This window comes from Erinaceus europaeus, chromosome 8, assembly GCF_950295315.1.
Source record: "Erinaceus europaeus chromosome 8, mEriEur2.1, whole genome shotgun sequence".
In the NCBI taxonomy this organism is placed as follows: Eukaryota; Metazoa; Chordata; class Mammalia; order Eulipotyphla; family Erinaceidae; genus Erinaceus; species Erinaceus europaeus.
The window spans coordinates 82,716,861-82,730,611 of NC_080169.1; the positions used below are offsets into that span (position 1 = coordinate 82,716,861).

Consider the following 13,751-nt stretch of genomic DNA (forward strand, 5'->3'; position numbering starts at 1 on the left):
AAGCTACTTTATCTGGAAATGTCTTTAGTAATGTTCCCATTAGTCAGTGAATTAAAGTGTGTGCTATTATTCTCTAAAATTATAATATGTATGTTTTCAAGAAATAGAATGAAAAGGGTGATTTTAGTGCTGGAAAGAATTATTGAGCACAAAAAATCAATTTAATGGATTAAGTTTATTCATCTTAAAATCACACCACTAGGCCTCCCAATATAGTTCAGCAGGAAAATAATCAATCATTATTTTCTCTCTGGCATGAGACCCAGATTTGAGACTGTTGCCCCCCACTGCATTAGAGGAAGTTTTGGTACTATGGTGTCTATGAAAATGACTCAGTCAAATAAAGGTTATTTTTCTACAATTCATTACTGATTTATCTTCACCTTTCTTTAGTTATTTTGAATATAAAAAATGGATATACATAGAGAAAAGACTTAAGGATTTTTTTCATAACCTGTAATTTATTTTAAAATTTTATTCTTGAAAAATATGAAAGCAATGCTTTTCACAAATAAATGACACAAAATAAAAATGCTGAATACTTTAAATAGTTGTTTGTTTAATAAAGTCTTAACACTACAGTAGTAACATTTCTTGTAAAACATGTGACTGTTCAAAGATATGCAAAAAAATTTAGTAAAATTTTAAGTTTCTGTTTAAAAAAGATTTTGGTGATGCTAAAGAATTTGAATTATGATCACATCTATTTTTAAAAGATGGAAAGTATATTATGCTAACATGATTTTTTACTCTAAATGGTTTCTAATAACAATTTAAATAAGTAACAATTTAATAAAGAATAAATTAAGTATATAAAATTAACCAAACAATTTTTTCAGCAATTTTCTTCCTGTAGATGATCACAGAAACATTAATACTGCATGTTATATCATACTTTTCTGATATCTTATTAAAGCATCTCCTAATACAGATGCCACTGGAACTGGCTAAAACATGATGTAAATAACAAATAATAATCCTTTCATAGTTAAAGTTATATAGGCTATTGGCAAAGATTTAAAAGAGAAGTCAGGTGTTATGATAACAGAAACCAGTAGATGAGCTGGTCCTAAACAATACAGTCCTCTAGTCTGTACTTTTACTATTTCTCCTACTAACTTTTGTATATTTTACTTTTGTTTGCTTTTTCAGGTTTATTTAGGCTTAGAATTCCCAGATTCAAACTTCCACATCATTGTAAGTCAGAGTTAAGCTGTGCTCTGATTAAAAATTAATAATAGATTTATTTATGTGGAACATGTCAATGAGCACTATCACCATCATCTGTGATGTGAACTGATTCCTGACTGAAAAAGTATTTTTAAAGTGCTATAAATTTGTCTGGAAAAATAGGATATTTTACTTATTTTCCAAAATTTCTATTAGTCATTTTTAAGTTTTCCATTTAACCACTGAACTGTTACAGATGACAAAAAAATAGATATGTCACAAAACATAAATATACTATTCTTCAAATAATTCACTAGCAAAACATTGAAACTAAACAGAAACAGAAGTACATTTCCCCATTGTTCTTAAATATTGAAAGATAAACATTATTTCATTGACACATCTATTCTTTCAAAGATATGAGATATTTTCAGCTTATAAAAATGTGATATTTTATATTTATTATCTACAACTGCTTGACTTATCACTTCAATAGTAGATTTTTTTTCCAATAACCAGAAATTCAGTTAAAGAATGCTGATTTTTATATCACATTTCCTACCTAGTATAGAAAACAAAAATGCAATACACACCTCACATCATGATTTCTTTTGGCCCATAACTAATACTTTAGGAGACACAGCAAGAGTAGTTATACTTGTAAAGATTACCCTGATCATGAAGATTACCAGTTGATTCTTTACTAAGCAAAGACTGCTCCTTTATCCTGAGAGCCTTTTGTTCAGTGACATGACTACATCAGATTGAAGAAATCTACCTCTCCACCTAGCAATAGGTTCATAAGTGTTTATGACTTTAAAATTCTTCATAAATTATGTTTGAAAGTCCATCAATTATTTCTTAATTTCGTGCAAAAGAATGCATAGCTAAGTATTTTAAAACCTTTGAAATTTCTATTGTTACGTCACAGAGATTCATAAAAAAAAAAAACCTAGTAACTCAGTAATACAAAAATTCAAGCAAACAAGATAAAATAATTCACTTTCTTTTATGAATAAAGGAGCAATTACAGTCTGGGAACCTTTGTTCATAAAGTTATGTAGTATGCTTTACATTAATAAGATCTCGTATATTGACAGAAACTCTTAGAGGTAGAATACAAAAATGAAGCATTAAGAACCAGATAAATGCTAGCTTCAATTCCATTGTAATTTAGACTTGTCAACAAAATTATCAGGGCAGTAATTTTAGAGATAATATTCTTGATAGTGCCTAGAGTATTCCACTCTTGTTTAATGAAAATGAACTTTCTCAAACAATCAAATATTTGCTTTAATTTCCACTTCAGGATGTTTATATTAGTTCAGTTTAAAAGTTTCAATTTCAATGGGACTTGAAAGAAGCATACAATTAAAGGATTTGGAAATAGTTACATAATTAGTAAAAATTGAGACTCACTCACATAAAAATTGATTTAAGTACCTTGTTCTCATATTTTCCTTCAATAAACATATATTTCTTAGAAATATGGACTTTCATATGCAAGTTTCACTTATTAAATTTACCTTTACAGGTAAAGAAATATTATCTTTCCATAAAGATCAATGAAAGAGGTGCCTATTGAGAAGGAATAAATCAAATGGGATCTCTTGATATGACCCATTTTTATCTTCCTGACAAAGACAAATGTCTTTGACTATATGCTATATGCTTGTTCTTCCTTCCTGAGGATTAGCTATATGTGCTATGAAAGGAAATGTTCATCCATAGAACAGAGCACAGGATGTTGCACAAAGTAGTCATTCAATAAGTAGTCGGTAAATTAATTAAGAATCCTTGTACTACTACCCCATGTAACTAAAATAATTAGGTCTATTATTTCACATATTTAGCCATAATTAATAACAGCAGCCAGAGTTATTGCTATACTGGATATTCATGTCTTCCTTAGTAGATTTTCATATTTATCTATTTTCCTAATTAAGATTTTGAGTAATCACCTAACAACCTAGCAGTCAAGCTGGTGATAACATCACCAGTGGTTAGTTGTTTGTTCTTTAAATGCATCTTGGGAGATATTTCATTGTCTTATAATGAGAGAAGAAAATGAAGAAAAAATATACAACTAAGAGGAATAGCTCATTTGAAAAATATTTCTATCATTAATTTTTTTATTTTTATAGGCAAATTTCATTCCAAAAAATGTGTGTGAAATTTTGGACTTTGAACTCTGAAAATAGTTGATACTAAAAAATTTCAGCTGTGCTGCCCTATAGTCTACATTTACAAGAAAGAAGCACTATTTAAAGATGGATCACCAATAAAATTTTACAGAAATGAAAGATCATTTTCCAGTTGTTTCAGTTTTTGTCAGATTTGACTTAGGAAGTTCCTTACTTTGTAGCTATAAAGGAATAAAAAGATGTATGTTTTTATAAAGTATTATTCAAAGAACTGTGTTTCTTCTGTTTAAGCTTGCATATTTGATACATATTGTGCTGTTCTTAAAACTAAGAAATATAAGTTGAAAGATTCAGCCTTTCATATATGCTGATAAATGCAAAGTGGCAAATGCAAATTTCACAGCTAATACTTAAAGACCAAAATAGCCCTCTGCCATTGTCCATGTTTTATCTGTTTTTAAAACTGTAGGGGGAAAATGCTCTCAGGGGGAAAAATGAAGCTCTATTGCAAAAGAAATGAATGCAAGAAATGGCACTTTAAGTAGTGAAGAGATGTGAAGCATTACAACTTCATAGCCTGCTAAGGAGCAACAGCTGTACCTAATTTCAACTTGACGTGCTTCACATCTCATATTCATATAGGTATTTAATGATCCAAACATAATGGTCCTATATAGAATAATTACTTATATGAAGGAGAAAACTTCATACGCATTCCTTTTTAAATGATCCTTCAAGAGAAAAACTGCACTGGCTCTTTGAACAATGAACAGTCTCTTTCAACAATACAAATGTATGGGACCAAATAGCTTCTCTTTTAAGAAAGAATAGCAAAAATGCTGAGGTTACTTCTTTTTAACAGATTCTTTTTGTCTCCCTCCTTCCCAAGATAGCCAGAACAATGAACAAAGGTAGAATGCCAATCCAATCATTAAGTCATAGTGGTAGATGGTTGCAAGAAATATCAGAAACAAAAGTAAATGAGACATTTTTGAGTGGGTGTATCTTGAAAGAAGAGATTCACTGCTTTGAGCTTGGCTTTCCTGGACAGAGAGACTAGCTGAAGCAGAGCTCTCAGAGTCCTTGTCATCTGAAGGGCAGAGCAATTGTCCAGAGTTTACTAATCCTGCATTTTCGTGTTTTGCCTCTTTCATGTTCTCAAATGCTTCACTGACCAAAATCATTGGTCCTAGAGATTTTCCCACATTGCGTTCTCCTATTCGTAAAATACGACTTACACATCTCTCTCTTTTACTACTTGATGTTAATGTTTCTGAACTTTTGGAAACTTCTTCAGGTTTAGAGCTAGGATGACAATACTTTTCAATACTCTGCATTTCACTTGTTGGGTTACAATTATATTCTGACTTGGTGGACATAGACTGGAGAGCCATAGTAGTGAGTTTATTCTCTATAGCAATTTCCTGTTTATGAGATGATGCTGAAGTTTTACCATGATGATTGACAACTTGAGAGTCTTTAGGAGAAACTCTATTATTGTCTGAATTCAAAGCAGAAAGGTGAAAGGTATCTGCATTCATTTTCTTTGAAAATTCTTGGATTTGTTCATGGTCTCTATTTTCTTGAAATATTTTTGTGTCTGTTGGTAACACTCCCAAATGTAAATCCAGTGTGGAGACTGCCTTTTGATTACCTTTAATGAGCTGTAAGGATTCTTCTACAGATGCTGTATTTCCAATCCCATGCTTCTTTCTGTCATGTAATTTTCCAGGATTGTACATAGATATGGTATCTTCCTTCTTTGTTTCATCTACATGTACATTACAAATACCTAGGCATGATTCCTTTTCAGAATCGTTGTCATAGATTACATGTACTGTATCTCGTTGACAAAGGGTATCATGTGAATCATCATTTCTCCCTTCATGTGGATCAAACACTGTTTCCTTTACCTCGGTGGGCCTGTCACTTTGTGCTGTCTCTTGAGATAGCTTAGCAATTATTGCGTTTTCTCTAGCAGACATGCTTTCTGATGTTGTCTTAATTATATAAGCTGTACCTGCTTCTGCTTTCTCAGTCTTACCATGATCAGCTAGAGAAGACAGTTTACAGCTCACTGTTTCTTGGCAGGTAAACAATTTTCCAGTAGTAGTAGCTCTTAAGCTCCTTGTATTATCACTTTTTCCCCTCACATCCTCATAATCCTTTTGTTCTTTGATTTGCCCTGTCATATTTGTTATACTCGTTTTTACTTCTCCTTGACTTTTCTGGACTTTCCAATTTTGTTTATATGGTACATTCCTATTCCAATCTTCAGGATAAATCCACTCTGATTCTTCTTTTACAACTTGGAAAGTGTAATCATTACCCAAAACATTTTCATTTTTTGGTGAACACACTTGACCAGAAGTTCCTCCTAAAGTGCAGCCTTCACTAGCCAAGGGATTATGTTGTGGGGCAGTTAACACAGTTTCTTCCCAATTTAGATTTGCCCTTAGTGATGGAAATATATCTGCTGTGGTTATCTGGGTAGAAATTGTGGTGTAATTCCATGGCAGAGCAGTGAGATCTCTATTACTAGCTCCAGTTTCTTCTATACTTAGGTCAGAGTGTCTTGTCTTTCTCCCTTGGTCTTTTAAGATTGACTGAAAATTTCTTTGTTCTTCACTAACACCTGAAAATATTCTCTGATCATCCTCATCTCCACTTTTGGAAGACCCTTTGCCTACAGATTCATTTGAAGGGAAACTTCTTCTTAAATATTCCCCATCTTCCATTTCAACTTCCTTAGCTCTTTCCTCATGTGTTGTATTAGGGTTGTCTATAATTAGTTGGAATGAGGAGGGACAAGATAGTTGCTTTTTGTCTCTCTCTTGAGCTGGATTAGCATTATCACCTAATAATTCCTTTCTGTTCCTATTTAATTGTATTAACTCATCACTCGTAGTATCACCCTGTAATAGCTTGATTTCTCCCACATTTGAAGCAGTTTCTTCTAAAGTTTGATGAATATACTCCTTTTCTGAGGGACATTTTTCATTGTGATGAATGTGTCTTTCTATGGAGCTTTCTATTGATGAACTTGGAGACAAAGGCCTTTTAAACAAGTCAGTACATACTTTGCCATGCTTTTGCTTCTTCTCTAAACCATCAGACTTATTTGGCAAATTGACTGTATCTGTTGAAAATGTATTCTTTTCATCTCTGGAGGCAGTATGTCCAGTTCTTTTTAAATGTTGATTTATCTTAAAAGATGAAAACAACAAAAATAATTTTAAATAAATAAATTAGTAGGTTTAGCTAACTTGACTATTAATTATCTGGTATATTTTCTTTACTCATTTTATTTGTAGATTTCATACATTCTGAAAGCTGGGTGTTTTGGGTAAATCTGTGTAGGCTATGACTTGAGAATGAGACTAATAGGAAAAGGGGCCAAAATTAATCATTCTCCTTCCCAGCATCCAAATATCACATTGTATTATTCAACTATTCTTGCTTGTCATTGCACTTTCTCCTCACTTCCGATATACACATTGATAGCTCCATGCTAATCAATTAGAGAGCAGCTTCCTGGGTGCCCCTTGCTGCATTTACACTTACTGTAGGTGCTCCTATTACAGTTTCTCTTATTAATATGTTTTCTGCAAAGCCTCTGCAAACTATTAATAGCAAAACGTCACTCAAAGAAAAGTGAGGGAGTTAATGTCTCTGCAAATTCTGTTTTAATGACCCTCTGCCAACTGGTACTCAAATGTATTTGAGCTCTTCAGTGATGCCAACTGTCAGGATTTAACAGTGAAATGCCTGTATGTGTTTTTTTTTTCTCCTCATAACTGACATTTGCATGATCTCAATAATTATATGCAAATCTTACGTTTTCCCCTTCTTCTCACATAAGGCTCATGTTACTTGTCAACTGCACAGCTGTCTTGTAAGCCAATGCCTGTGGGTTCCACAGATTTGGTTGTATTTCCATCTATTATAGAGCTTCATTGTTTCATGCATTAACGTCAGCATAGAGCAAATTAGCATCTAAATTATAGCTCCCTGTTCATTTATTGGATGTACAATCTCAGTAACTTCTAAACAAACTTTTATATTTGAGCCTGCTCATTGTAATGAGGTATGTTGGTGGAGTATGCAATTGTTCAAGGCCCTTTCATTATTTCTGTGGTCTGAAAAAATGGTGAGAATCTCACAATGGGTGACAACTTTGTAGTTTCTTAAAGTTGGAGCAAAGTAAATTGCATACTTTAGTGATGCACCTTCCATATCACTATAGAAAAGTGGAATGTGTGGGGGAAAGAGATGAGCTTATTTCTTTTCTGTTTTAGTACTGACACTTGAAGAGGCAATGTCATTTTAATCTTAGATTATTATGGTTCCATGTATCCTAATGATATGAGCACCATCCATATACAGTAAAGGATAAATTACATTATGTGACTCATTTACTCCTATTCCTTCCTTTATGATAAAAATGATATCAAAACCACCCCCAACCCCAAATAGGTTGAATGTTCACCAAGCGTGAAATCCATGATAACAAATTTAATACTAAATTTTATAGTGCTGAATGTGTTTCCTGTTTTAAAATTAGGACACTGACTATTTTATCATTGTTTGGTAATTTTTTTATTCTCCAATGATACAGAGCTTAGAGATTACTATGAAAATGAAAATTTTTAAAAATGAGGCTTAAATGCAAGAATCAGACTAGTGGAGCTGGACAGCACCCTAGTAATGCTGTCCTTTTATTTTACAGATGAGTTTATGCTTAGTGTTCACTTGTCATAAAGATTAGAAATGCACATCAGGATAGTGCTACTATAATTCTTACAAACTATTACTCAGAGCAGCTGGTAAAGAGATAAGAATTGAATGTCATTAATTTACCACTGCAGAGACCAGAAGCAACATATTGAAATCAAAGTGTCTTGTTGATCAAACTAAGTAAACATGCAAGGACAGAATGGATTTTGCTTTCATATTTGCAAATTATATTAGATGAAGCTATTTAAGGACAGGTATTGCAGCATCTTCGAAGCAAAAATGAATTCATCTTCTCTAACACCTAGGCAACCATAACACTTACCATCAAGTCTAATTCTTTTTCATTATGTTCATCATGCTCTTTCACATTTTGATCACTGGCTTCCAAGTCTTCCTTCTCTTCATGAGAACAAACAATTGTTGGGATATAGGTATCTGAAAAGATAATATAATTATACCTATGTGATACTGCTATATAATTATAAATTTAAACAAAAGAGACAGATCTGGCTTAAAAATTAAGTAAGAAATGATACCTGTAACATTTGAGTTCTCACAGCCATTCTCATTTGATGTTATTGATGATTCTTCTTTACTGTTAAATTTAAAATAAAATGTTATAAATATTTCTACAATTACATCTTCTAAGTATATTTATAATAAGGAAATTCAAACCAATAGTGAATTAATATATATTAGTTTTCATAGTTTCTTGCATTACTTTGTATATTTTCAAAATAAAATTATTTTCTAAGAGTGATGCAATATTATTTGTTGAAATTTTGTATTCAATAACATGATACCATATTTCTAATGATTATATTTAATACATTAAAACTTATATTACAAAGTAAACATATATGTGTAAATGTAGTTTGTTCCATCACTCATGAGATAACCTTTAGAAGTGAGTATTTTTCTCTTGATTTGAAAGATAAATTTTTAATAGCTGGTAGTTCATTTTTCTTTGTGAAAATTTTTTCTTATTTTCCAATCATTCTATTTCACTCCATTTTCATCAAAATTCTTTTTGTTAGACTGATATCCTAACATTATCTCTCCAGAGAAAAAAGAAAAAAAAAACTTATTGAAAACTCAAAGGCAATGAAAATTACCTCATTAAAAAGACCTTATGTGTGTATTATCACAGACCAATTTTATAACCAAGCATCAAGTTTGCTCATATGAAAACACATGTTTTCCTTCTTTAAAATGATGTGGATTAACCGAATCGATTTTTTAATTTTATTAATTTAAGAATGATTGATATGATTGTAGGATAAGAGGGGTACAATCCCATATAATTCCCACCACTAGAGTTCCATATCCCATCCCCTCCATTGGAAGAGATTTTTCTTTTTAATATAATCTGCTAGTATGCATTTGTGTAACAGTTAGAAATTAGTTTTTACCATGCACATAAAAGGTAAAATGTTAGTGAAAAACCCACTTAGTGGATTTTTTTGTCACAGGTCTATTCAGAAAGGATTGGTCTAGTATAAATATTTCTATACTGTCTCACCTGAACTGTCTTCTAGTGACTTTTCTTGAGTAAAAGAAATTTAGAGAGTTAGTAATAGCTGATAAATTTGTTTAATAAAGTCCAGACTTTATTTCATGAACAATTTTTATCTAGTCCCAAAGAAAGCTTATTGCAAAAAAAATTATAATATTGCACCCATCAAAGTTCAACCAAGCTTCTTTAAGAGAATAGAACAAACACTACAATCATTTATCTGGAACATGAAAACACCTAGAATTGCCAAAACCATCTTAAGGAAAAGAAACAGAAATGGAGGCATCACACTCCCAGAACTTAAACTATATTATAAAACCATCATCATCAAAACAGCATGATACTGGAACAAAAATAGGCACACAGACCAGTGTAACAGAATTGAAAGCCCAGAAATAAATCCCGACACCTATGGACATCTAATCTTTGATAAGGGGGCCCAAAGGATTAAATGGAAAAAGGAGGCTCTCTTCAATAAATGGTGCTGGGAAAACTGGGTGGTAACATGCAGAAGAATGAAATTGAACCACTTTATCTCACCAGAAACAAAAATCAACTCCAAATGGATCAAAGACCTAGATGACAGACCAGAAACAATCAAATACTTAGAGGAAAACATTGGTAAAACACTTTCCCACATACACCTCAAGGACATCTTTGATGAATCAAACCCAATTGAAAAGAAGACTAAAGCAGAAACAAACCAATGGGACTACATCAAATTGAAAAGATTCTGCACAGCCAAAGAAACTATTAAACAAACAAAGAGACCCCTCACAGAATGGGAGAAGATCTTCACATGCCATACATCAAACAAGAGACTAATCACCAAAATATATAGAAAGCTCAGCAAACTTAGCACCAAAAAAGCAAATTACCCCATCCAAAAATGGGCAGAGGATATGAACAAAACATTCACCTCAGAGGAGATCCAAAAGGCTAACAAACATATGAAAAACTGCTCTAGGTCACTGATTGTCAGAGAAATGCAAATTAAGACAACACTGAGATACCACCTCACTCCTATAAGAATGGCACACCAATGTGTCCTGGAGCTCAGCTTCCCCAGAGACACACCCTACTAGGGAAAGAGAGAGGCAGACTGGGGGTATGGACCGACCAGTCAACGCCCATGTTCAGTGGGGAAGCAACTACAGAAGCCAGACCTTCTACCTTCTGCAACCCTCAACGACCCTGGGTCCATGCTCCCAGAGGGATAGAGAATGGGAAAGCTACCATGGGAGGGAGTGGGTTATGGGGATTGGGTGGTGGGAATTGTGTGGAGTTGTACCCCTCCTACCTTATGCTTTTGTTCACTAATCCTTTCTTAAATAAAAAATTTAAAAAAAAAAAAGAATGGCATACATCAAAAAGGACAGCAGCAACAAATGCTGGAGAGGATGTGGGGACAGAGGAACCCTTTTACATTGCTGGTGGGAATGTAAATTGGTCCAGCCTCTGTGGAGAGCAGTCTGGAAAACTCTTAGAAGGCTAGACATGGACCTTCCATATGATCCAGTAATTCTTCTCCTTGGGTTATACCCCAAAAACTCCATAACACCCAAGCAAAAAGAGGTGTGTACACCTATGTTCATAGCAGCACAATTCATAATAGCTAAAACCTGGAAGCAACCCAGGTGCCCAACAACAGATGAGTGGCTGAGAAAGCTGTGGTATATATACACAATGGAATACTATGCAGCTATCAAGAACAATGAACCCACCTTCTCTGACCCATCTTGGACAGAGCTAGAAGGAATTATGTTAAGTGAGCTAAGTCAGAAAGATAAAGATGAGTATGGGATGATCCCACTCATCAACAGAAGTTGAGTAAGAAGATCTGAAAGGGAAATTAAAAGCAGGACCTGACCAAATTGTAAGTAGGGCACCAAAGTAAAAGCCCTGTGGTGAGGGGTAGACATGCAGCTTCCTGGGCCAGTGGGGGGTGGGAGTGGGTGGGAGGGATGGGTCACAGTCTTTTGGTGGTGGGAATGGTGTTTATGTACACTCCTAGTAAAGTGTAGTCATATAAATCACTAGTTAATTAATACGAGAGGGGGAAAATTAATTGTATGTCTCGAAGTTTTTCAAAACACAAACTGAATCTTTTCAATATATAGGCTATGTAATTGATATGTGGACTCTCTCAACAGCCTAGAACAAGTATATCAGAAGCAACCAATAGCACAGCTATATACAAGATACAGCTATATTCAAGATACAGCAAACCCTAACAAAAGGACTTTTCAAAGTTAACCCAATTACCAATAATGTGATGATAACAGTAACTATCGATTGTCTTTTTGAACCCTAAGGCAGCAGGAACCTCACATCTCCACTATAGAGCCTCTACTTCCCCGAGTCCTTGAACCATTGGATAGGGCCCACTTTCCTGTATGCCTTTCCCAATCCATATCTAATAATATTGCATCTGCCGATCACAACCTAACCAACATGATTGCCACCTCAACATGCTTCACTTCAGACTGTGTCCAGAGACTTCACATGTGGAATGACAACCCTTCAACTTCATTACTCAGGTCAGACCTTTCCTTTCATAGTATACTCTAATTTCATCTCAGGTGGTTCACTTTCTAACAAAGTCCCAAAACCTAGATATACACCAGTTTCTGTGAGAGAGTGCATATGTTCACACGTATATATAAACTACTGCAAAATATATACCTGAAAGCAGAAGTACACTAGAGTTTGCAGTGAGTACCTCCCTAACACTTCCTCTCCACTATTCCAAGCTTTGGGTCCATGATTGCTCAACAATTTTTTTGGCTTCGTATGTTAACTCTCTTTTCAGTCACCAGGTTCCAGATGTCATCAGGATGCAAGCCAGGCTTCTCTGGACTGAAGACCCCACCAATGTGTCCTGGAGCTCAGCTTCCCCAGAGACAAACCCTACTAGGGAAAGAGAGAGGCAGACTGGGAGTATGGACTGACCAGTCAACGCCCATGTTCAGCGGGGAAGCAATTACAGAAGACAGACCTTCTACCTTCTGCAACCCACAATGACCCTGGGTCCATGCTCCCAGAGGGATAGAGAATGGGAAAGCTATCAGGGGAGGGGGTGGGAAATGGAGATTGAGTGGTGGGAATTGTGTGGAATTGTACCCCTCCTACCCTATGGTTTTGTTAATTAATCCTTTCTTAAATAAATAAATAAATAAAAATAAATTTAAAAAATTATAATATTGCAAATTCTTTCATACTAAATATATAAGGTAGTTCAGTTCTGTTGATATTCAGGATGCTTAATTTTAACTTTACTGAAACACTTAAGTACCTTTAAGTGAAACTACAATAAAAAAGTTTCTATTAAATATAATTTTAGGAGAATACACTATTTAAACAATTAATATTGACATAATCTATGAATTCTTGTTCTTGAATAAGACAACCAACTATTCAAAGATTTACTTTTTGACTCCAACACCAAGTTGACATTTCTTCTCTAAGTACATAATGCCCACTTGCTTAAAGATACATAAACCATAAAACAACACTTCATCATTCCTACTTTCTCTGTATTCTCATAAAAAGTTTTATTTGATGTGGAAATGTAATAATCATTCTAAATCTTTTGTTGTTACTTAACCAAAATGTTCTCAATCACTTTTTTCTTAAATTTACAAAAATAATTCAATTGGAAAATGGCTACATCAAAATGTAAGGAATTTGCCTCTAGTTTATTTGGTGACAGTTGGGTACAAATTTTGTATGATTATACTGGTAGTTTATAAACACATGTAAAAATAGAGGGAGAATTTTATATTTAAGTAGGAGAATGAAAGCTGAAATATATAGAAATTAAATACAATATAAAATGCTTATAAAATAATAGAAACTGTATAAAAATTCCACCAGGAAATTAACAAAAAATACACCAAGAAGTGTTAAAAACCTAAAAATTGAAAAAGTGTCATAATCATTAATAAGAAAAAGAAATTGTGAGAATGTCAATTCTCTCCATAGGTCTAAATTTCCAATTCAACTTTAACAAAATGTCTATTAATCATAGAATCTGAAAATATAAGTATGAGGAAGATGAAGGCCTAAGCATAGATGAAATATTTCTGAGAAATAGCAGTGAGAAGTACCTTCTCTGTATGATTTCAGGAATTCTTTTTTTTTATTTTTAATTATTTATTTATTGCATAGAGACAGCCAGAAAT

General features: G+C 33.5%; 1 protein-coding gene across 1 annotated transcript in view; it reads right to left on the reverse strand.

Moving 5' to 3' along the window:
* Positions 1 to 540: 540 nt before the first annotated feature.
* The window catches only part of PPP1R3A (protein phosphatase 1 regulatory subunit 3A), a 45,955-nt gene continuing 32,744 nt past the window's right edge, over positions 541 to 13,751 (reverse strand). The window contains exons 2-4 of the mRNA XM_007516142.3: positions 8,588 to 8,646; positions 8,374 to 8,486; positions 541 to 6,520 (exon numbers count right to left, since the gene is read on the reverse strand). Coding sequence (XP_007516204.1) covers positions 4,160 to 6,520; positions 8,374 to 8,486; positions 8,588 to 8,646 — 2,533 coding nt within the window. The 3' untranslated portion in view covers positions 541 to 4,159. The remainder of the gene's footprint in view (positions 6,521 to 8,373; positions 8,487 to 8,587; positions 8,647 to 13,751) is intronic.